Source organism: Porites lutea, chromosome 14 (genome assembly GCF_958299795.1).
Source record: "Porites lutea chromosome 14, jaPorLute2.1, whole genome shotgun sequence".
NCBI classification, from domain to species: Eukaryota; Metazoa; Cnidaria; class Anthozoa; order Scleractinia; family Poritidae; genus Porites; species Porites lutea.
Window position 1 is genome coordinate 9119311 of NC_133214.1, and position 25930 is coordinate 9145240.

Genomic DNA, 25930 nt, shown 5'->3' on the forward strand with positions numbered 1-25930 from the left:
GTTCTCTGCCTGAGCAATTTGTAGTCGTTTCAACAGTGACCGCGGATTCTGTCTCTCGACCTCTCCGTTGGCTTGTGCCCACTTGGCAGTAACCCTCTGATGTATAATACTATGCTGTTCACAATATTCTCTAAATTCATTCGACTTAAAATTGTGGACCATTGTCTGACTTGATGGTATTTGGCAGCCCATGTCTGCAGAAGGTATCAGCCGAACGGTCTATGATCTTTTCAGTGGTAGTGGACCGCATAACCTCGACTTCGTAAAATCGTCTGTAGTAATCAAAAATGACTAATAGTGAATGTACGGATGGTAATGGTCCCATTAAATCTACTGCTAAGTCTTGCCAGGGTCCATCGGGTAATGAGGTGGATCGAATAGGTTCAGGGGGATCTGGCCGTGCCACCAGCTGACACCCATGGCATGCTCGGCAATGTCTCTCAGCCGCTTTATCGACCCCAGACCACCACACCTTGGTTCTGACAAGTAATCGGCTCCTGGTTCTGAGGTTCTGTTTGGGGCCAACCACGCCCAAGTGGCCTTCATGAGCAAGTGCTAAGGTCCTTAGCTGCAGCTTACTAAGAATAATAATGCGTGTACCTCTAAGCACGAGCTGACCAATGACACACAACTCCCCCGCCACTGTCATATATTGTCTACACTTTTCAAACCGCCCCGTTGCAATAGCTTTCCTCACTTCTTTCAGCTCTTCATCATCAGCAGAGGCCTCTTCTATCTCACGGGTTGTGAGTGCCGTTGGTGTTGCACTTACAGCAACAAACCTAACATACTCTTCAGTACACCACTTCTGGTTGTCAGGTTCAACCCTCCTATGAAGTAGTCGCGACAATGGATCGGCAATATTTTCGCGCCCAGGCCTGTGTATCACACTAAAATCATATGGCTGTAATCTGAGAACCTATCGCTCTATCCGTGCACATGGTCTTGACCGTGGACCATAGATGACCTCTAAAGGCTTGTGGTCGGTCTCTACAACAAACTTCATCCCATACACATAGACATGGAATCTCTCACACGCTCACACCACACCGAGTGCCTCCTTATCTGTCTGGGAATATCGCTGCTCCCATTCGGTCAAACTACGACTCGCATAACATACTGGTGTCCAAGCACTGTCCTGCTCCTGTACGAGAACAGCGCCCAGCCCAACTGGACTGGCGTCCGTGATTATCTTGGTGTGTGCATTCTTATCGAAATATGCCAAAGTACAAGCTTCTGCCATCTTCTGTTTGAGACATTCTAAGGACTTCTTATGCTCCGGTCAAAATTCGAAGGGTGTCTCTTTCCTTGTCAGTCTTCGCAGTGGTTCGGATAAAGTGGCAAAGTGAGGTATGAATTGGCTACTGTAGTTGGCTAAACCCAGAAAGCTACGTACATCTGACGCACTCTTTGGCTCTTCCACCTCTAATACTGCTTTAACACGATCTGCTGTAGGACCAATGCCTTTCTCTGAAAGCAGCATACCCATGAACACCAGCCTGTCCGTATTGAACAAACATTTCTCAGCATTTACAGTGAGACCGCACTCTCGCAGACGTTCTATAGTTTGGTGGAGTCGCCTGTTGTGTGTTTCTGTGTCAGGACCATGCACTACAATGTCATCCGAAATGTTTTCGACACCTTCAAAACTTGCAAGGGCTGAAGCAATTTCATGCTGATATTGTTCACTGGCAGAACAGACACCAAAGAGCAAGCGCTTATATCGAAACAAACCATCAGCTGTAGCAAACGTTGTGATTTCCCTGGATTCTGGGCTCAACTCCAACTGGTGGTACCCCCATTTAAGGTCTAATTTACTGAAGACCTTAGAACCATTCATGGTATGTAACACCTCGTCAACTGTGGGAATTGGATATCGTATTCGAATGATTGATTGGTTTGCCTGTCTCGTGTCCACACATAAGCGGATTTCCCTGTTGTTCTTTGGGACGATCACCACAGGGTTGACCCAGGGGGCTGGACCCTCCACTGGTTCAATTATTTCCATGTCCAACAGTTCTGCGGTCTTATCTCGGATCTTTCCTCTCAGATTAAATGGTATCCTTCTAAAAGGCTGTGCAATAGGTTTTACAGTGGGGTCTATATCCAGTGGTATCTGTTTGTTTTTCAGTTTTCCGACACCCTCAAATACCTCTGGATACTGCTGTTTTAAACTGTCAGCTTTACTTGTTACCATAGCAATGTTAATGCCAATTTTTAACACTCCCAGTTCTGTGGCTGTTATCTTTCCAAGCAGTGACATCCCTCTACCTTTAATTACCAAGACCTCAGCTTTGGTGGATCTATCACAAACACTCACTGTGCACTTAAAACTACCCTTAACTGGCAGTGGCTGACTAGACGCATATGGGTAAAGTTTCTTGTCTGGGGTAGCAGCTTGTGATTCACATTTCAATACCTTCACCTTTAGCTGTTCCCACGTCTCCTCGTCAATAATGTTGCTGTTCGCCCCAGAGTCTATTAACATCTTAAGGTCTACTCCTCCTACTCGTGCGGTGACCATTTCTGAGTGTTCTCCTTCTGTAATACTGAATGCATAGTCATGCTGGGGCCCAGGGTCATTGTCATCGTGTTCCCTCCTGACCTGACGAGCATGTGACTTTGTCGTGCAAGCTTTTTCAAAATGATTTTTCCCGCCACACTTTCTACATGTTTTGCCTCTTGCTGGGCATTGGGGATCAGGACCTAAATGTCCCAGTAAACCACATCTATAACATATCTTATGTCTCCCTTGAAATCGCTCTTGTGTGCTAGTACTCGGATTGTTATTAGTTACTTCTCTCATTGATTCTATTGATACTTGCTGAGTCTTCCCCCTTTACTGAAAGGGCAGCCAGGCGGGTTTCTATCTTTTCGCATTTTGCGGCAACCTCTAGGGTGCTTGTTAAGTTCAGTCCTTGGCCTTCTTTAAGCAATTTTCGTTTGATGTACGTGGAAGTGCACTTATTCAAACTGCATCTCTTATCTGGTTGTCGGTATCAGTGCCAAAATCACAATCTTTAGCTGCTTTCCTTAAGCGAGTGCCAAACTGTTGAACTGTCTCAGCTGGGTTTTGCGTGATTCGATGAAAGGTCTGGCGGGCGAATGCTGAATTTACCTGTGGCACGAAATAGGCGTTGAGAGCTTCAACAGCACTGGCGTAATTTGTAGCATCCCCGGTTTCAGTTAAGGTGGTAAATATCTCCTGTACATCAGGCCCAGCCAGGTGGAGTAACATTGCTCTTCGCCTCTGTTTAGTTGCTGCTGTGGTTCCTTCGCTTAAAATAAGCCCTTTCCTGTCCGCGGACAGTTCGAATGAAGTTAACCACCTCTTCCATCGGGGGCCAATCGTCGCTGGATCAATGAAACAATCAAACTTCCGTAACACGTTCTTTTCTATTTTTTTGTCCTCGTCGCCAATGTAGTGATCCCAAGAGTAATAAAGTATCCAAACAAACGGATTTAACTCAACCAATTTCATTGCAAACGTAACATGGCCGCCGCTATCAAAAGCACATGGTTTTTCCTATCCCAGCATACTTAGCGGCCTAATATATTACACCCACTTCTGTTACTAAAGTGGAGGCGATGCTCAACTCTAGACCACTGTCATAATGTGACTGTTGATGACATCGAGGAACTACTGACACCATCTCACTTACTTCATGGCCGAAGATTATTAGACCCAACAGATGCAAACACAGCCCTACACTCCCATGGTTCATGATATGCCAATGATCTGACTTGAACAAGAGAATGAAACGCTTAAGAGCGACTTTCTGTAAATACCACGGATAGGTGTGCAAGATGGAAAAAATCGAAATCTCCCAAACTTTGTCACAACAAAGCCCTTTGGAAACTATTTTAGAAAATACAAGACTCAGTTCGTTTGACGCAATATTTTCCAAAATAATATATATTTTTTAATTTTCACCTTCGAGAGGCCTTCAAACCACCGAAAAATGTGCTTGATACCCTCGCTTCGTGAATGGAAACGGAAACTAATACCATGACTTTTCTTATATTAAACAATTTTATGATCCTTCCTTTCTACCTAAACGTTGTTACAATTTCAAAAGATTTCTATCTGATTTTTAATTTTTTTTTCAAAATTACCCTCTAAATCAGCATTGTCGCGACCATCAATTTTGCCATTTTTCAACGGCGAAAATCCCTTCCTGGTACATGGCTTTCATTAGAAAAATGGTATTCCAGAGAAAGAGCAATGTTTCCCCTATCAATCTGTGAAATAAAATTCTGGGGCAATTGAAACTGCGAGCATTTACAACTGAAAACATTTACGGTACTCGCGTGATTTACGACCTTTGAACTTGCAGTTGTCATGATGAATACAAGGGAGAACTTAGACAGCACTTGAAACTCTGGCGCAAATTCGCCCCTTTTCCGCCAGTTTAAACAACAAAAACGATTTTAGATTTCACAGTGGTAAATTTTCAAAAGGAAAAGCAATTTTATTGTGCGAAAGTGTGCTATGAACTTCTTGACTACAACACTTCCCTTGCGTGCGTATTTGTTTACTTTTGCCGTACATATATGTACAAAACGGCTAATAGTCTCGGTAGCTATTCTTTCAAATGCTCTCATTTCTCATGAACCAAATCGTTACAGCTATAAAAAAGGAAAACATTTTGACCTACCTCACATTATTTAACAACAGACCCGAATCCTTTACTGCCTTTAGCGAAACGAGATTGCGTGACAAAGAACTTTGAGACCCAGGTTATACCGCGGAGACAGATACCATTCCGAAAAAGGAACTCACGCGGCACCTTCTGTAGCTATAAAAGCGAAACATGTAAAAAAATGAAAATCCTTAGCTTCGTTGACTTATCCGCCAGAGCGCCCCTGCAAACGTAACACTAAAAAAATATTTTTTCGTCAAAAGACTATATAGGGGTAGGCCCTTATTATACAGTGGAACCGCGATATAAAGAACCTACGAATGATTTTCTTTACCTCGATAATAGTAAAATATACCGTAAAACTTATATTAAAGCCCCCTGTCAAATAAGCCCCCTCCCTCTAATAAGTCCCCCCTTTTCAGGGGAAGAAAGTTAATAAGCCCTCCCCCTCCCCCCTTCTGTCAAGCACCCGCTTCCCACCCCTAATTATTCTTCACTAATAAATGAAAGACTGTATTAATCAATCACGACCGTAAAACTTCGTGTGGAATGATCCGGGATGGTTCATTTGCCAACTGAAAGTTCGGATTTGATTATGATCCTCGGCTGCATGACCTAAAACTTCCTGTACTTGAGCTTTTCCACTTTGTGTGCTAGTTCTTTATGGAGAAGCGATACCATCGTAGTTTCTAAATTAAATATATTAAGCCCCCCGTCTCTATTAAGCCCCTCTCCCTCAAATGAGCTTGAAATAAATAAGCCCCCGGGGGAGGCTTAATGAAAAAAAACCTCGATATAACGAAACCTCGTTATAGCGAGCAAATTTCAGGGGCACTCAACGACTGTTTTCTGTAAAATATATCTTCGGAGAAGTAGATATTGCCTAGAATTTTCTATAGCTTGAGGACGCCTAAAAATTTCGAGATGACCGTTCCGTTCCTGTTCAATTTTCGAAGGTTATCTTATAAATTCCCTACGATTTCTTGAAGTTTAATTTTTCACATTTTACATCCCAGGTTAGGCTAATTTTTCGTAGAAAGGAGGAAACCTAAAATGTTCGGATTCAAACATGTGATTGAGAGAGGAATCAGAAAAATTCTCACTTTTGTGATACGTTAAATCGCATCTAAAATTTTTGGGAAAATAATACTGAAGCCCTTCTAATTTCGAAAATACTCAATGCAAGTTCCCCCAGGATGACCGAACAGGAACAAATTTTACGAGCCGCTTAGAATGCATTTCTAGGATCGAAAAGTACTCTGGGTACACCATTGAAAAGTGTTTTCAATGAATTTAGAAGGAAACCGTCGATGGTTGGCTCAGAAATTTTTTTAGTCCCTTGGCCCTTCGTTAAATCGAGGTTCCACTGTAGTCTCTTGTTTTCATCACGCTCGTTTTGAAATACGATTATGAATTCCTTACTTGTATTCTTAGGAAAAAGCGCTAAGTCGTAGTCTGAAATGTCATCCGTCCCTTCCCTCCACCCCCTAAGGGGCCGTAGCAGGTTTCGGGGTGGGGCGAAGACACGCATAACATTTCAGACTAGACATGGCGGGGCTAGAAAACCTGCATAACTTTAGAGCACCTCTTGTGTTTAAATTTTCTGTAGTTCTGTCAACCTCGAACAAGTTTTGCATTTCTGAAAAACGTTTTGCCAAAATATAGGTTATGGCACATGTCAAGCCAGAAAAAGTGAGCAGTTTGATAGAAAATGTCAAGTACGACCGAACTGCGCCCATAAAAGGGCCCCTAATGACTCCGGCGGGGGGGGGGAGGCTGGGTGGGGAGGAGAAACTCTGAAATTGAGCAAAGGGGACCTAGCTCTAAGCATACCGCCTGCTTTTTAGTTGTGCGTTTCCCTTGGCAATAAATTTTGCCCACAGTTTCGAGCAACTCTTTAAAGGAGATTGCAAGCCCGTATATTTGGGCCCGTCAGGAACGCTCAGCAGTGAAACCAAAGATCGCGCCTTCAAAAAACTTATTTTAACTTACTGAAAGCTGTTTTTTCTTGACCGATTTAACTTATCGTTAGGAAAGAAGAAAAGGAATCTCATAATTAGCGTATGTATAAAACTATCAAGAAATCTCGAAATTCTGGATTTTCTAAGAGAACAAATACTTTCGAAAAATTAAGGAGAAAGTCCGTGGACTGGAAATTACTCGCTATCAATTATCCGAAGATATCCGAATATCTCACTTTTCAACCCCACGTTATGATACGCTTCATTTTTGAGGGGAGCCAACATTAGTAGCGCCACTGTTATTTTTTTGTGCCTGGGTATCTCACGTTATGCTTACGCGTATCCACAAGTGTGTCTTACATCCTAAGCTTATGTAAAGGTTATATACCTGGAACGATGGCGTACGTGATATATTCACCTGGTACCGCCCCGAGGGCTACGTGTGTAAGACTGTTCCTTTTCAGATTTTCAATAGCGATGCAAAAAACAATAGGTTTCAGTTAGTGCGAACGGCCTTTCCTTCTCTTTTTTTCTTTTCCTTTTTTTTTTCTAAAAAAAACCGCGGGTTTTTCTTTTCAAGGTGCGAGGGACGTGATAATTGGTTTCACCGCTCGAGCGTTCCAGACGGACGCAACTATACGGCTTGCAATCTTCTTAAAGAGTTGCTCAAAAATATAAGCGCAATTTATCTCCAAGGCAGACTCACAGCTAAAGAGCAGACGGTATGCTTAGAGCTAGGTCCCCTTCGCTCCATTTCAAAATCCTTCCCCCCCCCCTTCCCTGCCAGAGTCATTAGGGGCGCTTATACGGGCGCGGTTCAGTCGTACTTGACATTTTCTATCAAACTGCTCATTTTTTTCTGGCTTGACATAAGCCTATATTTTTCCCAAACGTTGCTCAGAAATGCAAAACTTGCTGGAGGCTGCCAGAACTACGGAAAGCTTTGCTTTTAACACCAGCGGTGCTCTAAAATGATGCAGGTTTGTAGCCCCGCCAAGTCTAGTCGACTGAAATGTTCAGCGTTTCTTCGCCCCACCTTGAAACGGGCTGCCGCCGCTCAGGGGGTTGAGGGAAGGGACGGATGACAGTTCAGACTACGAATTAGCGCTTTTTTCCCCCTCAATGTCATTTTTCTAAGGATACAAGTGAGGAATTCATAATCGTATTTCAAACTGTGTAAGCAGGCGTTTATGGAAAGTAAGAGACTATAAGGGCCCACCATTCCGTAGTCTCTTGTGAATATTTTTTTAGTCTTACGTTTTCATAATCACTCTAGTGGATAAGTCAGTGAAACTAAGGATTTTGATTATTTACATTTTTTTCTTTTATAGTTACAGAAGGCACCGCGTGAGTGTCTTTTTCGGAATGGTATCTGTCTTCGCGGTATAACCTGGGTCTCAAAGTTCTTTGTCACGCAATCTCATTTCGTTAAAGGCAGCAAAGGATTCGGTGCTGTTGTCAATAATGTGAGGTAGGTCAAAACGTTTTCCTTTTTTATAGCTATAACGATTTGGTTCATGAGAAATGAGAGCATTTTAAAGAATAGCTGCCGACACTAAAGCCGTTTTGTACATATATGATAACTGTTACAAATACGGCAAAAGTAAACAAATACGCACTAGCGAAGTGTTGTAGTCAAGAAGTTCATAGCACACTTTCGTGCGATAAAATTGCTTTTCCTTTTGAAAATTTACCACTGTGAAATCTAAAATCGTTTTTGTTGTTTAAACTGGCGGAAAAGGGGCGAATTTGCGCCAGAGTTTCAAGTGCTGTCTAAGTTCTCCCTTGTATTCATCAATACAACAGCAAGTTCAGAGGTCGTAAATCACGCGAGTACCGTAAATGTTTTCGGTTATAAAAAATCGCAGTTTCAATTGCCCCAGAATTTTATTTCACTGATTGATAGGGGAAGCATTGCTCTTTCTCTGGAATACCATTTTTCTAATGAAAGCCATGTACCAGGAAGGGATTTTCGCCGTTGAAAAATGGCAAAATTTATGGTCGCGATAATGCTGTTTTAGAGGGTAATTTTGAAAAAATATTAAAAAATCAGATTGAAATCTTTTGAAATTGTAACAACGTTTAGGTAGAAAGGAAGGATCGTAAAATTGTTTAATATAAGAAAAGTCATGGTATTAGTTTCCGTTTTCATTCATGAAGCGAGGGTATCAAGCACATTTTTCGGTGGTTTGAAGGCCTCTCGAAGGTGAAAATTAAAAAATATATTATTTTGGAAAATATTGCGTCAAACGAACTGAGTCTTGTATTTTCTAAAATAGTTTCCAAAGGGCTTTGTTGTGACAAAGTTTGGGGGATTTCGATTTTTCCATCTTGCACACCTATCCGTGGTATTTACAGAAAGTCGCTCTTAAGCAACTTAATTAACCATTTCTGATTCAGATAGAGAAAAGAATATCTACTGGAACTGAGAGAACCACACCGTCACTCTGCCAAAGGAAAAGAGGTAAGGCAGATACCGTAAGGATTGGAGACATCGTCATCTTCCACGATAACTAGCAACCCCGAGGACTCTCGAGTCTCGACAGAATAGAGACATTTTAGTGATTAAAATCACTGGATCTGACAAGTTCGTGTAGCAGTTGTGAAAGTCAAGTAAAAGAAGAGAAGACCAACTTCTTTGTAGAGGCTGTTACAGACGTTGTATCCTTTTATAGAGATAAATGGCACTTAGGAAGAGAACAACAATATAGAATAAACTCTTGTTGAATTTCGTTACTTATTAAGTTGAACTGTATCTAAAGTTGTTCAGCAAACACATTGAAGCCTTGCTTCCCAATAGGGGGAATGTGTTGAATTGTTAATTAGTTGAATTTATAAGTGGATATTGATAACTTGGTTATTAATATAAGTCTAGACCGCTACCTGTCGACGGGCATAGGGAGCCGGGTCTGGTGAGCCAACTTGCCACATCTTATCCAGGCTATTACACTAGGACAATGGTATGTGCCTGAAGGTCACAAGGTTGTGACTAAGACTTAAAGTATGTTCCGTGATAGTCATAAGACTAACACTAGCCTATCAGATAGCCTTACGCAACTTTCCAGGGTGTATCAAGTTAGTCCGATACAACCAGCAGTCATAGCTTTTACACAAGCGCATCTACAAGCCGCAAGCTTTAATACAACTATCGGCATTTTAGCCTTGAGATTAGAAATTGCCCGCCCACCCACTTCCGAGGCAGTCTTGTCTAGTTTTGTTATTGTTTTTATTGTTATAAGGGGCTATTAATTATCACTAGTTGTTAATTTATGTACCAGAGGAATTATTAGAATCAAAATAATTATGTATTATGTTTATGTAGTTTATATTGTAATAAAGGCTGCCAGATCCCAAACTTGAGTCTGTGTAGTGGTTTAGTTAGGCCAGTGCGCAAGGTCCCTTGTGGCGAGAGAAAACAATAAAGCATGGCGGATTGAACGGAACTTTGAATCTTTGGAATCTATTTATTTCTTTTTCGACTGGAATCTTCTACTTTAACACGAACCTTCTCACAATCATTGTTTGCAGAGTAAAACAGACACGTAACGATCTTATAAATACTAATGTGCGTCTACGTAAATCGATGCATCTGAATTCACTATGGTTTGCACACGTCTGTCGTCTTGTCCAGCTTAAAAGTTCGCACACCTTCCACGTGGACCAAAGTGACAAAGGAGAAAATAGTTCCCAAAGCAGACACAGTGGGTGTTACTGATAATAAAGTCACAGCAAGGGGTTATTCTTACATGATCTAGGGGCCAACTAACCTCTATACGCTTCGGCCGAGTTCCTTGATTAGTCGTTGTGGATAGCGATGTCGGAGCAATGGTTTCGTCCTGCAATACTATGCTTCGACATTATCTCTGTAGTTATTGTCCCAAATTGATTTATCTACATTCCTAAAATGTCAGAGCCCATTCATTCGATTTAACCACTTGAAGCCGGCAACATTTTGCGATAACGCGAGATTGACTGGCCTAAAGTTCGTCAAAATAGTAGCCACAATCTTAGACAAAACCTGTAGAGAAAGTCACAAAATTTGAAGGTGCCAACTAACGCAAGGGCAATGTTAGAATGAATCACTCAATCCGATGGCTCACTTAAAGTATTGCTCAAGAGGGGGTAATGGAATAACTGTAATCCATGCCGGCCTCACATGTACTGAAGCTGTTACATAACCTCACAGATAACGATAGTATTACATTACAAAATGTGTCTTTGTGATAAGAGCATATGAAATCCAAACTAACCATAGCAAAGAGAAAACATAAAATTCCTATTTACAAACAAATATTCCATATATATGTTTTGTTTTGTTCTCGAAAAAAATCCATATCCCCCTCCCCCTTAAAGCAATGTTGCTCAGAAAACAATCGAGGATGACAACTATGCTGGACCAACATTGCTTGAAGGGGAAGGGGAGTTTGTTGTTCATAACATTTAAAAGTCGAAAATACGGTCAGAGTTTTCACATTATTCTCTACCCATCTGTTCAAGATTGTAGGTCTCAGCGGCAAACGTTTTGATAGACTGTGGCCTTTGCTACCATATGTCATATTTGTGAAAATGCTTGGTGCTGCATATATCCATTGAGCTTAGAGTTGCCGTTAATACAGAAGGCAATTTTCCTAGCAACTTGTCTCCCACATTTGTTGCACAAGTTGCACGAGACATTGCCTTGTGTAACATACCTAAAGTGTCTCTCTTAGTTTTACTTATCCCAACAGTTGCGGCGAGAAAGTTTTGGTATGTTACACTAGGCAATGTCTCGTGCAACAAATCTGCGAAATTATACCAGAGAAATTGCCTAATATGTAACAGCACCTTGAATAATTTTCATGAAACATTCGCATCAAGGGTCCATAGACGTATATTTTATTTCTTTAATTTTTTAACACATATTAGAGAATGCCATAACATTTATGCCTTCCAGCTCACTTTCCATTCGTTAAAACAAAATATTACGGCACAAACAATCATGCGTTAAATGGATCTCTAATATATCGTTGTAGCATGTAATACAATGTACTGCTTGTTTGATTTCTTCGACTCTCTCGCGGATCTACGGGACAGGCCGAGTCTTCTGTTTTCCATTGGGCATTAAAGTAAAGATAGCTTGAATGGCCGGTGAATCTTTAGCTGTTGCAGACACCAGGATGTTGTTATAAGACATCACTTGAGCTTGGATTCCCTTCATGCATTCAAAATCCAGTGCTTTGTTTGCAGTCTGGCCACTGCAGCCAACGGTGTCCAGGAAAGGCTTGATGTTTTTTGCGAAGTCGGGAATTTCATCTTTTGCACCACGATACTTGGAAACCCATTCCAGGGATATTGTTTCTGGGTCTTTTCCAGGCTGTAAATGATAAACTGGGAGAAGGCCGGCTGCCTTTAGTGCATTTGCGGGGTTAGGAATCCTAGATAATATATTGTAGATGCTTTTCATGGCGTGGAAAGTACGGCGCAGGTACTTGCTCATTTTTAGGAGGCAGGCTTCGACTTTGAGTTCAGTGCAGTGTTCATATTCCTTGTTGGAATCAGCCCAGTTCTCGATCATGGACGCCCAGTAATCCATCACCGTGGTGCCTTCCTTGACAACAGCTGAATGCATTTGAAGATCGCCTACCACGTGTCTCATAGCGCCTCGCGTGTGATAGGCCTCGGCTGCATACACTAGGGCTACAGACATCTGAAACACACGACACAAAGGGTTGATTGATGACAGTGCAATTTGAGACAGAAGTTTTTATGGATAAATTAGTCAAAGTATGGGGTGGGCTGAGGATTTCACATGTCAACCATAGACCTTTTCTGTCATAGGCAAACTGTCACTGTCTTAAATAAGGTCTATGAAATTACTTCGAGTAGCCATCTTGCCTCTTAGTATAGGTGCATATTTACCGAAAGTTAAAACTAGTCACAAATACATGAAAAATAATTGAACCCCCCTCATCCCTTCAACACATCTTGTTGAAAAATCTGCGGTGTCTGGTTTACATGAACCTGTTTCATATGTCATTTATCTCTAAACAAAAGGAATCTTAGATGCCTAAATAATGCTTAATGTAGAAAGGAGACCTTGTTAACTTAAATAATGTGCCGTCTCTGACATCATCATACAACAATAACTGAGTGGCACTCTTGCACAAGAATAGTGACTCCCCGCGGAGGGGGAGGGGTACTCCCTTGTTCAAGTGGTAGGGGTAATCGGTGGTCGGTTTTAAAAGTGACCCTCTAAAAGGTACGCATAAGTTAGAAGAACTTTGGAAGCCATGTTGATTTCAACTCCTAAAGAGTACGACTGTACTGATGACGTCTTTGTCAAAAGAGAAGATAAACTTTGATAAGCTGATGAAAAACTGATGATTGCTATGGTCGGCCATTTGTTTCAAAATTATGACACGATATACGTGCGGTTTTTTCCCACGTATACTTGCAATCATTCCTGCTACACGATATACGTGCGTTTTTTTGTCACGTATACTTGCGTTTTATTCCCAAGTATATGACATTTTCTTACAAACGCGCATATATATGCGCACAAAAAAACCCATATATATGCGTTACAAACAAGCATGTGGTATATGCAGTCGCAGAAAGTCGTCATGTAAGAGGCACCGAATTATACCGTCAGAAAAAACCCCTTCGTGTGCGATGGAGCTGAAAAGTAACTTAGTTCGAATCAAGCATGGCTGCAATACCTGCGTTTCTTTCGAGCAAGATTTAGTTCTTATTCATTACCCTCACAGTAGTGGTGGTTGTTGGCTCCCCGACAACGGATTTGTTGGAATCCGTGGATTGTCTCTTGAGAGACTGTGTACCGGCTACTTCACAAATGCTGACCGAAACAACGATCGATTCAGTTAGAAATTAGCGTCCGACAGGCAAAACACGACTCATAAGCTCTTGATGTTATGTGAGACATGACCTTGGGACCTTTCTTCTTTTCTCTCTCGCACGCGAATTATCACCTTTTCGCCTCCACGAACACGTTCTAAGCCTCCTAGTCTCGAAGCTTTTTATTATTTCCCTGGTATTCTCACTGACTTTAATAGCCTTCTACCTGCCTCTCTTTCCGTAGTGCTCCTCCACTTTAATTGTGATTTTCATGGTTAACTACCTCGTTCTCGTTCAACTTGCATAAAATGTCCCTCAGGTATCAATTTGCTATTAGTTCTCGAGCCCCAATTATTTGGCCAAGGATATCCCACTGATATACCCTTTACTGTCCGTAACAGCCTTACCAACACTGACTTTAAATAGAAACTAAAACTTTACTTTTTAAGCCTGGATTGGATTAGCGCATGATTATCATAGTTTATTGTTAGTTTATTTGTCACTAGTACTTCTAGTTTTACCTCTGCTATAGGACTGCTTGCATTACTTAATTTAAGTTTTGTATCTTGTTTTAGTTTTGAAATTTCGCCTTCAGTGGTTTCATTTCTACATAAAATAATTTCTGTCATTTTGACCACAGGTCGTATAAGCCCCCGGCTTTGGCTTTACTGAGTTTTGTACTATATGGAATAATAAAGTTAAAGTTAAAGTTACTAGCACTACAGAAAATTACATGCATACTGAGTAATCATCTCCTGTGGTTTATGGTTTTTTAGGTGTTCCTGCTAGGAGTTGACATGCAGTTGTAAAGTGTTTTAATTTTCTTTGACCTCTGTTTAAGCCTAAAGCTTTAATTTAATATTACGGAGCCCTAAATAAACATTTTAGTTTCTATGGTTTTCTCCGTAAATCCTGGATCTGCGGAATAACTACATGCCTGCATGTAAGTTTCTTTGTCCGGGAATGTGATTATTTCCTGCTATGCCAAGGGAGAGGGTACTCCCTATGATGGCCTGACGGGGAGGCTCCACCCCGAGGTCCAACCCCTTACCCGTCGAGAAAGCGTTCTACATTTGTGACTGATTCCTATTTTATGACAGTGCAGGTTTCCAGCAGTTAAAAGGGATACAAAGTTCTAAGCAAGATATGTGAAAGGAGTACCATTTGTCAATAGAAGGTATACGAAATCGTGAAAAATGGTATATAAAAGGTTAAGGGGTGGGCCTCCGCTGAATAAGAATTTGTTGAGTTCCCCCCCCCCCCCCTCCCCGCTCGCCCCTCCCGGGCTGCTATGTCAGTATGACGCTGGGCCCTGCTCATAAGTGTTGTTTCAAGGATTTTGAGTTTTCACGGAGAGTGACTGAGATCTTCAGATTTGAGTTGTACACGATAACTTAAACTAAAGCTACCGGCCAAGTATGGAGAAATATGCTTTGCGCCGAGTCAAGATCATTCTCACCGCTGATAGCCTGATGCAGTCCGATTTAATTTTTTTTGAGATCAGAAGTGAGTCTTTAAACAAAAGCGCGATGTCTTGTTGTTCCTTCGTAGGAATTTACTGTTGTGTCTATGCGAATGTTATGAATGTTATGCAGTTCCTCGTCGGTTGATACGTACTATGGTGCAGAGAGCGAAACTAGCTGCTACAATCAAAAATACTGATTTGCCATTGGCCGCAAAAAAACGCCAGACTGAAGTTATTTATAAAGTATCCTTCCAAATAATCGGGGCTCGAGAACTAATAGCAAATTGATACCTGAGGGACATTTTATGCAAGTTGAACGAGAACGAGCTGAGTTAGTTAACCATGAAAATCACAATTAAAGTGGAGGAGCACTAAGGAAAGAGAGGCAGGTAGAAGGCTATTAAAGTCTGTGAGAATACCAGGGAAATAATAAAAAGCTTCGAGACTAGGAGGCTTAGAACGTGTTCGTGGAGGCGAAAAGGTGATAATTCGCGTGCGAGAGAGAAAAGAAGAAAAGTCTCAAGGTCATGTTTCACATTACATCAAGAGCTTATGAGTCGTGTTTTGCCTGTCGGACGCTAATTTCTAACTGAATCGATCGTTGTTTCGGTCAGCAGTTGTGAAATAGCGTACAGAGTCGCTCAAGAGACAATCCACGGATTCCAACAAATCCGTTGTCGGGGAGCTAACAACCACCACTACTGTGAGGGCAATGAATAAGGACCAAATCTTGCTCGAAATTAACGCGGGCATTGCAGCCATGCTTGATTCAAACTGAAGTTACTTTTCAGCTCCATCGTACATGAAGGGGTTTTTTTGCTGGCGGTATAATTCGGTGCCTTTTATACGGCGACTTTCTGCGACCGCATATACCACATGCTTGTTTGTAACGCATATATATGGGTTTTTTTGTGCGCATATATAGGCGCGTTTGTAAGAAAATGGTCACAAACTTGGGAACAAAACGCAAGTATACGTGACAAAAAAACGCACGTTTATCGTGTAGCAGGAATGATTGCAAGTATACGTGGAAAAAAACCGCACGTATATCGTGTCATAATTTTGAAACAAATGGCCGACCATAGATTGCAGATATCGTTTACGGTAGTCAGTAACTGATAACATCTTTTTGTTGTTCAAGGAAGAAAATTAATAGCATTAGGCCAATTGCACTAAGAGGTCACGTGACCAATGGTTCCTTTAAACAATAAGGGAGATATTTTATGACACTTTGATTTTTCAACAAAGTAGTATGATTTGTATTGGCCGCCATGTTGGAGGGCATACTCTTGCCCTTTAACATGGCGGCCAAAACTACTTTTTGCTTATATCTTGATAAACGTTTGATATTTTCGCTCAGATGTGCTGTAAACGTTACCACATCACCTTTCAACATTTTCCTTGACGTTTAAGTGCAAAATTTGTGTTCAGAAAGAGATAATTCATAATTTTAAAAATCACATTTTGAGGGAGGGAGGACGTCTGTACACAGGCTACATTTTGATCACGTGATTATTTACGAACTTACTTATTTGCAGAAAATGGTGCGGGTTTGAAAAGCCAAATCACTATTATTGTGTTTAAGATATGATCCACTTATCGTTTTTCGAAGACAAAATCATATAACTTTCAGTTTCATTAAAACGGTGTCACATGACCTCTTAGTGCAAATGGCCTATTGGCCCTAAAAGGTAGGGAATCATGTTACGTAACTGACTTTTGAGTCGGAACCCTTAAAGGTTCACACGGAAAATATTTTTCCAACTCTAAAATAAGACCTCTGATCTCCCCTACCACTTGGACAAAAGGAGTACCCCCCCATCCCCGCAGTGGATCACTCCCCACCGTCATTTGTATTAGCAATGAAAATATTTGACCGTGCATTAAGGGACTGGGCATTAAGGGACTGGTCATAAAGTAAGGGGGTGGGGGGGGGGGGGGGGGAAGGCGGTAAAATTCGATTTGAAGGAGCTCGTTTTTTGTTGGCCCTATAATGAGATAAAAACAAGTGATGACCCCTCCTCCTTGTTTCTATACGGGAATTGCAATTTACCCGCCTCTAATGTGCAGTTTTAGAGACAGCCAACCCCTTTCAAAAAGTTCAAAAATGTGTGACCAACCACCTATGACAACATTAATGCCGTAACCTTTACTGACTCAATATTATAATCCATTGCTCCATAGCTTTCTCTTTTCTTTGGCTTTTGCAAAATGCTCGCATCATTGGGCAGCCTATAAAATTGATTATGGAAAGATTCTTAAAAACAGTTTAGCAACATTATAAACTAACTTTGTTTTAGAACCTTCCCGCCAAACATCGTATGGAATTATGGGAATAAAACTGAATCCACCGCCACGTAGAATCGGAGTTGTTGTTTGTTTTGCAGGATTTACCACAAGAAACTATGCGGCTTTATTTGGACGGTAATCTCGCTAAATTTGACACACTAGCTGAATCAAAAGGGTTCAAGCTGACACACTACGTTGATGGTCTTTCCGAGACAACTTTTGATCGAATCAAAGACTGGCAGAACGTACTTCCAAGCCGTCTGCAGGCCGATGGAAAAAGCCTAGCAGAGAAAGGCCGAGATCTTATTGAAGATGTGCACTCGACAACTGAATATGAATGGGATGGATACCATTGCTTCATCGGCATCCGAAATAGTCACGCTGTATTATATTTTATACCTATAGAGTCGCGTGAAACTCCCTACAACACGACAGGGTGGCATGAGTACAGTTCCTCTTTCGAAGTTGATGTTATTCGTATGCACTTGGCGTTTTCGGCGGACGATTCCAGTCGATATGCTGTTTATATCAATCTGCTGACCAGACAGTTTGAGGATGTCCGTTTGTTTCTCTGCTGTAACATACTGACTAGCATCAAAGCACTGGAAGTTTTGGCGTATATAACTGCCCTCCAGCTCGGCAACTATCGTGAGTTGGACTCAGACTGCTTGGAGTTTACAAAAGCAGCTGCTAAGCTAGCTTCACAACAGTTTGTCACAGCAAGGGAGCTTGCTAAATCCAAAGTCAGCCTCGAATTGCAGGTGAAAGAGAATCTAGATGACCTCACCATCACTAGTTTTAAAAGTGAAGCGCTCTCTCGCCACAACCCGTCATCAAAGTACTCTGCCTTGGTTTCTATAGTTTATATGCAGTCTCTCTTGATTCAAATGTTTCTCGTCTCGTTAATTGTCGTGACATTCTACCATTTCTTTATCCGTTAAAGGAGCTACGTCGCACTGTTTTGAGGAGGCGACAGCTCCCTAAAAACCGTATTATGATATATACAGTGTTTTTAGTTTCTTTATTATTTATTTTGTCCAAAATACTGCTTTGTCAAATCCGACTAACTTAAGGGTAAATAGAGATTGTTTTGTGTCATATTGCATAATTAAGTTTCAACCGGGCTGACCTTAGATTTTGTTTCGCATGAATGTCAACTAAAGGATAGTTTCTTGTTAGTTTAACTGTGGCCAAACTAAAGTCTTATTCACGACGGCAAAGAGGACGTCAAAAAATCAATAGGTTTATTACGCAAAACTACAACTTTGCTCGTGCATCACGCTTTTTTGTACATTTCATTACCGTCCTTGCACGACTACGACGTGAAAATGCCTAATTGCAAGTTTTGTGGAGGACGTAAACAAGCCACGACGAATCTCTTTCTCTCTGCTCTAAACTTGGGTGCGGTCCTCAAGAAATCAACTCCAGGGAAATTCGCCTACACTTGCCATTTTCAGCGAATTGGAATAAAAGCGACAAAGATTGAAAAAACGGGAATTCATTTTAAAACTGACGTTTTCGCTGCAGTTGCCGTCGTCGATGCTAAAGCTCCCTAATATTCTTAGGGGGGAGGGGCCGGGGAGAAGAGGGCCGATGCACATAGGGGAAGGGCAAATGCTTTATATTTCTATTTTTATCGAGAGCTGGTGGGGGGGGGGGGGGGTGGGGGGCGACTCTTTGGTTTGGAGGGTAGAAATTGGGTCCAAAGTGGGAGGGTCAGCCGAAAATTTTGGTCATATTGGGGATCGTAGATTGGGAGTTAGGTAAAAAATATGTAGACGGAGAGGGGTTGGTGTGAATATCCATATAGACATATTCTGGAAACCCGCCAGCCCCTCCTCTATGCCCACAAAAAATGGTCTCTTACACAAAGAAATAAACTCGTAATTTATGCAGGTAAAATAAATAAAGGTAAGAAGGTAAAAATATGAGGGCGTTGTGAGTAGAAACAGTGAATAACACGGGAGAAAATGAGCACGGGCATTTTTGAGATAACGAGCATGTTGCATTGTGGTCTAGCTAGTATGAACACCTTTTGTTCGTTGATTGTATGGAAGCTGGCCCAAGCTTCATCGTCATGAGCCGAATTGAGAAAAGGTCAATAATGCAGCTAAATAACGACAGATTGCTTGTAACCTTTGAATTCAATGTCATATCATTAATAATCAATAGCTAATCTTACCTCTGACATATATTTAACAATTTCTTGATAACTCTCCCTCGTGTCAAAGTGATCTTTAGCATCTCTCACTCTTTCTTCGTATATCTTGTTGTGTTCTTTCCTCAAGTCGTTGATGTTCTTGACTCCCGTCTTGTTTTGATCCCAAGTCTCAAGCTTTTCGATTAACGTCGTAAAATACCGATTGCGATCCGGTACAGACTTGACTGTCCCCAGCCCTCCAAGATTGGCTTGGGCGTAGTCTTTCAGTTCTTTGTAGAACGATTCTCTGAATTTATACATCTGTATTGAAAGAGTTAAAAAAGCAAGTAAATATTCATACTTTTAACGACCATTTGTCAACAAACGGTTTTTATGTGGAAAAGTCGCGGAATAGACGTGCCGTACCAAATTAAATTTAAATTAAATTTAAAAAAAATTAAATTAATTTTATTTCAGCTCGATAGCGTGAGGAGTGGTTGCCCAATCTCCCGAGCCCGGGGCTCGTGTATTAAACGCTCGAGCATTCCGGATCGAATTGGAATTTAGAAATGTTGGTTTTTGCGGAGAGGGGAAAACCGGAGTACCCGGAGAAAAACCTCTTGGAGCAGAGAAAAGAACCAACAACAACACCATGGCAACGATGGTGTCTTCATTGAATAAGAAGGAATCTCGTGGGAGACTCGGCAATCAACGAACGACTACTCTAAATTCTGTAGACTGACGGTGCTGCGTGACGTCGCTCTTTAGAGCCATACGAAAACTTCTCTAGTGAGAAAAGTTGTCTAAAAGGGAAACCTCGAAGCATTGTCACTGAATAGCCCAAATGGGACCCACCTCTAGTAGCGTCCCCCAGAATGCGTAATTAAGTCAGCGTAATCCCTGATCTGCTTATTTTAATCACGTTCTCACAAAAGAACAACATTAACTTTTTAAGTTAATTCCGTAGTTTCGCACCGCGCACCTCTACTGCGCATAACATTGATAGTTCACTTTTCTTTTCTTTTCGTCGGATATGACTCGAAATGGAGTAAAAGCAATGTTGCCGAACAATATATCGTCAAGCACGTCCGACTAAACACTTATTAGCCACTATTTTGAAACATCTACATTTTATTTAGTCAGCAAGAACTATAACAGTTATCACGCTAAAAAGTCTCCTTAGTCCTCCCTCTGCCATCATAATGCTCTTGTACGCCACCAGAATGACGTAAATCTATGTTGCCAACGTATAGCTTAAAAACGAACACCTTGACCCTCCTTTTTGGTTTCGTTTTGAAATTAACGAGTATCCATTGATAACTGTACCAAGTTTCATGAAAAATCTATGTTGGGTTTTATTTGTTCGGAATTACCTTAAAACTTTTCATTCTTGAGTTATTCTACCTTCAACTCTTTACCTTAAAATATGCGCTGGCAAGTTCTTGCATTTGATACCAGGGCTTTAGATCCAAGTAAGGCACAATATTCTTAAAGTATCCTGTCATACCAATAAACAGTTCTGGCATGGCGTATTCCAGGGTGTAAGCATAGACGTTGGTATCAAATACCTCTTCTGACGACTTGTTGTTGAATTTTTGCCGGAAATATTCGTTGAACGCTCCCGTCAGGATCCCCGAGGTGTGTCCAATTAATCCCACATCGTAATCCGATGTACAAGTAGCGCTGCCGTAGGGTCGAGGGAAGCACACGGCTGTGGGGAGTATGTACCTGCCATTGCTGTCCTGAGTACATGCAGTAAGTGATTTATCGCTCTGCATGAACAGTACATAGGTAACGTACAGGTATCGAGCTTCGGTGATGGCGAGAAGCTTCACGCACCCATTGGCTTTGTAATTTGGGTTTGCCTTTGTTGCTTTCCAGTCCGGGTTACGTAGAAAGAAATTCTCGATTCTTGTGGCTGCGTACTAAGTACAAACGAATTAATTCATTTATGGGCCTTTAAGGATTTCACCTTCTCGGCCTAACAGAAGATGCTACTGCTGCTTCTACTGCTATTACTACTGGTTATTAAAGCTGCTGCTGCTACTGCTGCTACTAATGCCACTGCTACTGCTACTACTACTACTACTGCTACTGCTACTGCTACTGCTACTGCTACTGCTACTGCTACTGCTACTGCTACTGCTACTGCTACTGCTACTGCTACTGCTCCTGCTACTACTGCTACTGCTACTGCTGCTACGACCGTTTACGCCAAAACTATCATTAACAGGTTCACTTGGTTGAGGCGTTTTTTACTTAAGAGCTATCTTGATGCTAATAGACCTTTTCGAATTCGCTTGGATGATCACGAAACAATGGTTTTAAGTCGAGGTTGGCCTTGATAAATAAAAGAATCAAGTTCAGTCTCGACTTGCAACCATTGTTTCGTAATCAGCCGAGCGAATACGGGAAAGGTCTATTTTAAAGAAATTTGGATGCGGACTATCTGAAACTGAATTTAAATAGAGACCCTGTTTACTTGAAGGTAAGGTGCTCCTTCTAGTGTTAGGAACATGTCTATTGTTTTTTCTCATGGGACACCAAAAGAGCTAGCACTGTAATAGGGGTAAGATCACCATCTCAATACTCTCAATATTACCTCAAAATAGTCATCGGGGACGAAGTTTTTCATCTCTTCTTCAAATTGTGGTTTCTTAAACATTTTAGGACCTTGTCCTGGCAGGGGCTGCAGGCAAAAGTACTTCACTACACAGGTCTCTATCCATGCTACATCTCCGGCGTCATCTGTCTTTTTCAAGGCTCTTTTATATGTAATGGAAGGGAATAGAAGGATGATTATTTTAAAAATTTTGTGACAAAGGCGAATCTAGGGGAGGAGTGCAGGGGATACTTACAGTCATTAAGGATTTGATATTATTAACTCATTTGGTGATCGAGTCCCGATCATAAATGGTGCACTTCTAGCTTCAAAAAAAGAAAAGAAAAGAAAAGAAAAAGAAAGAAAGAAAGAAAGAAAGAAAAGAAAAGGAAAAATGGAGGTACAACACCCGCCCCCTTTAAAAATCGTGGATCCGCCTCTGAAGATTATTGCTAATGTTGTTTATCTAGAACAGAAACTCTTGCCCCGTGCAGTTGGTGATTTTCAACCTTTCATACTTCACACATTAAGGCTAGACGATCGATTATAGTGCTCGGTGGTTCTCTTGCTATATGTTTTATCAAGAGTCCCATTATGGCTCTTTGTTTTATTTCACTTCCGTGAAATAAATTTCCTTTATGCCGCCTGCTACTCAAGTGCAGGGAGATTGCATTGGCGAAGCTCGGTTTGATGAGAATACAAATGGTACACCAGTTTTGGCAAAATTGGGTCACTTAAGTGGCCGTTTATTTTAGGCAATAAATTGTCTATAACAACCGTAACCCTATCTTATTTAGTACAATGATCTTATCAAAGCAGGAGAGAATGAGGTAAGAGAGCGAATCCCTGTGCCCTATGAAAATTATTTTCAATCTTTTTTTAGTTCGCGCCATGCTGCGAGGGTTATTTTTGAATTTTGTTCCCATGACCGCGCGGTCTAGTTTCACGAAGGTCATCAAGGTATCATTCTCTCTTGATCAAAGGTGAGCGGAAAAACCGATACGGTGGGTTAAAGAAAAAAGGAAAGCTTGTCGGTGGAGTTGGGGAGAAAAAGGGAAAACTCGCATCGATCACATAAGGTATAATGGCAAGAGAGGAAGCCTGGTGTGTACTAGGATAGCTTTGTTCCCAGGCTCCACCGATACCGGAAGTTTCCCCACCGGAAATCTTGATGAGGCATCTGCATAAATTCATTTAAAAATCGAAATTATTCTCATTCCAAAAAACTTATTTTTCTTAATAAAGTAATTTTTTTTCGCGCTTTTCGAAGGTGACGTCACTACACAGAGAGGAGAAATACCGGAAATTTTATCGGAAAAAAAGATTCATGACGTCTTACCCTTTATCAAAGCAGGCCGCTTTTTGTTTGGGATTTAACAAGTTACAATCTTCCGCGTTGATTCCAAAACCCTAAAAAACAAGAATCAATCATCTTAGCAAGTTGTCATCAATAGAGGATGAATATAAAATTCTGCCTGGAGAGCAGTACAAATCTTCTGATGTTCATGGGAAAATGTTGTCCCAAGTGGCAGAGCAGAAGTGATAAGGCCGCTACAGTTCTATACGACTTTTTTTCTTTAACTGGGAGTGATGCGCCAAAACAATAAGCGCTTCATTTGTTTCACTGTTGCTCCAAACTTGTGAAAAACCTTGTCGCACCAAAGTAAAGCTACTTGAAGATATTCACAGAAATGTCAGTTTTCCTGCTGATCAAATTGTCACCTCTCCCAAAGTACAAGGCGTTATATTTCTAAATTGATTTTGGTTGCATTTGATGATTTTGCTTTTTGGCCCCGAGGGAGTGTGTTTACAAAATCATGAGCGTAAAATCGGATAGATGTCCTTATAACAAAAGCTACGTAGGCCAAAAACGGTTTAGCTGCTCCGTCGTTTCTGGTACAGGGGATATCCTCTTCCCGAGGCCCTGGCAAAGCAAACTTTTGCCTAATTTCTTTGTAAATTTATGTCGACCGTTTACATGAGATATTACACTTTGCTTTGGCTAGAAGGGTCACCCTCTTTGAGAAAGAAGGTGATCCAAGTACCCGGAACAAGTGTTCTCGACGTAAACACTTCAATTCGCCTATAACCCAAGACAAATCTTTTCATGTGAGCATTTGGTTTAGCCACAATTGAAATTGCTTGGTTTCTTGGGCAACGTTTTCACCCAACATTTTGCACTACCTTACAGCTTTTAAATTAGCAGTAAAAGATACATTTTGAAAAAAAAAGGGGGAAGATGAAATATCAAAATGACCAATTGAAGGCTCTTCAATTGACAGCAAAATAAGCGATTTCACTCCTCTAAGGTTTACCTTGAAGTTCGTGTTCAGAAAGACCACAAAAACCATCAAGTACGTCTGTGAAGTGTCCATTTTGTGTCAATTGACCGAATCCGATAGTACTTGTAGTCTAAATAATTTGAGCAATATAAAAAGACAAGCAACAATATAAAACCAACCATCTGTTTAGAAAGCCTGCTAACTTCGCAGTGAATAAATAATAAAATGTGGCTAAGTATTAGTGGCCGGTAACAGGTCATGGTTTTCAAAATACTAAATGACCGGCTGAGTCCTGTGCATGTCTTTTCAGTAAATTTCACAAATCCAAAAAAATTCAAGTGAACCAAACTGTCATATGTCGATTAAGAAAAGTCAAGAGATCCTGAAATGCTTTATAGATCTCAAGATCACGCTGGGCACAGAAGATGAAACCATTGTTTGTGACACTCAACTTTTTTCAGCTCGACTGCCGGTCAAGGTTTTCAAAACACTAAATGACCGGCAGTCCAATATTCTCTGTAAATTTCACAAAATCGAAAGATCCCAGCTAGTGTAAATTATCATATGTCGATTACGAAAAGTCAAGCGATCCTGAAATGCTTTATATATCTCAAGTGTAGCGTTTGGTTTATACTGACGCCGGGCTCAGAAGATCTCAGAAGACGAAACTATATAGAAGGCCTATTAAAATGTAACAGAAACTCATAAGGGGTTGATTCAACCCCTTATGAGTTTCTGAATGTAATAAACGGCCCTAAATGTAATAAAGTCCTAAATGTGATAACAATTTGCCCTAAATGTAATAAACTCTTAGGTGGTCAATCACAGTAATTACTCGAATAAGCGCCGCCCTTAAATAAGCGCCGCATGGGGGCGTGGGGGGAGTTAATTAACGCCGCGGTGCTTATTCGTGTAAATACGGAACAAAGCGGTATTACTATGGAATTAAGCCCCGCTCTCAAATAAACGCCGCATTTTTGGAGAAAAAAGTTAGTAAGCGCCGCAACGCTAATTCGCGTAAATTCGGTACATTTCCTTATGCACTGTGAAACTTAACGTTTACAGATAAATTGCTTTTAAACAGCAAAGTAACAGTATTTTTCTAAAAAAACAATATTAAAACAACAGAAAGCTTTTTTTCCTGTTTTTGCATAGCCTGATATAAACACTCGACGGGTTGGGAGAATTCGAGACAGTACTGCAAACCCTCGACGTCGTCTCGGGTTTGCATAACTGTCAAGAATTCTCCCAACGCCTCGAGTTCTTATATCAGGCTATGCAAACACAGGAAAAAAGTTTTCTGTTGCTTTTATGAAGTAACTTTCCCGAGAGAAAAGAAAAACTCTTTGTTTAGGTTACTGATTAAAAGAGAAATTCTTACCTGTCGCGAAGTCTTGTACACGAAGCTTAATGTACGTGTTTGCAATAAAGATGTTTTCCAAAAAAGGGTTTTTCTCGCTTAAAATGTCAGCCTAAGCATAAAAAAATTGGCACAGCATATCTGTAGAGATTTTCCAAGTCTCATCCGACGAGGGAATGGGTAAATAAAGTAACTTTTTAAAATTCGTGCTTCTGTGATTAGCGCGCGAAGAGCAAAACATCTTGACTCCACACATGTTTACATACTCTCATGCAAACACATCTCTAGGCCAATCAGAGCGCGCGTGTACTATCTTAGATATTTATAAACGTTGTTATCAGTTGTGCAGTAATA

The 25930-nt window shown here is 41.0% G+C and overlaps 1 protein-coding gene across 1 annotated transcript; it reads right to left on the reverse strand.

The window, feature by feature from the left end:
- Positions 1 to 11546: 11546 nt before the first annotated feature.
- LOC140925095 (uncharacterized) lies at positions 11547 to 24341 on the reverse strand. Its single transcript, XM_073375043.1, has 6 exons — positions 24250 to 24341; positions 23274 to 23344; positions 21935 to 22097; positions 20751 to 21257; positions 19375 to 19653; positions 11547 to 12290 (listed from the first exon to the last, which is right to left on the reverse strand). Exons 1-6 carry the CDS (start codon positions 24307 to 24309, stop codon positions 11667 to 11669), a joined length of 1704 nt encoding a protein of 567 aa, XP_073231144.1. The 5' UTR covers positions 24310 to 24341; the 3' UTR covers positions 11547 to 11666.
- Between the last annotated feature and the right edge of the window lie 1589 nt (positions 24342 to 25930).

What these genes read in the sequence shown, in the direction of transcription:
- LOC140925095 (XM_073375043.1), bottom strand. Translation starts at nt 24,309, where the DNA reads ATGGACACTTCACAGACGTACTTGATGGTTTTTGTGGTCTTTCTGAAC. An exon ending in GCGGCCTGCTTTGATAAAGG is followed by an intron (nt 22,098 to 23,273) that starts GTAAGACGTCAT and finishes TACATATAAAAG; the next exon opens with AGCCTTGAAAAAGACAGATG. An exon ending in TTGTTAAATATATGTCAGAG is followed by an intron (nt 12,291 to 19,374) that starts GTAAGATTAGCT and finishes CGTGTGTTTCAG; the next exon opens with ATGTCTGTAGCCCTAGTGTA.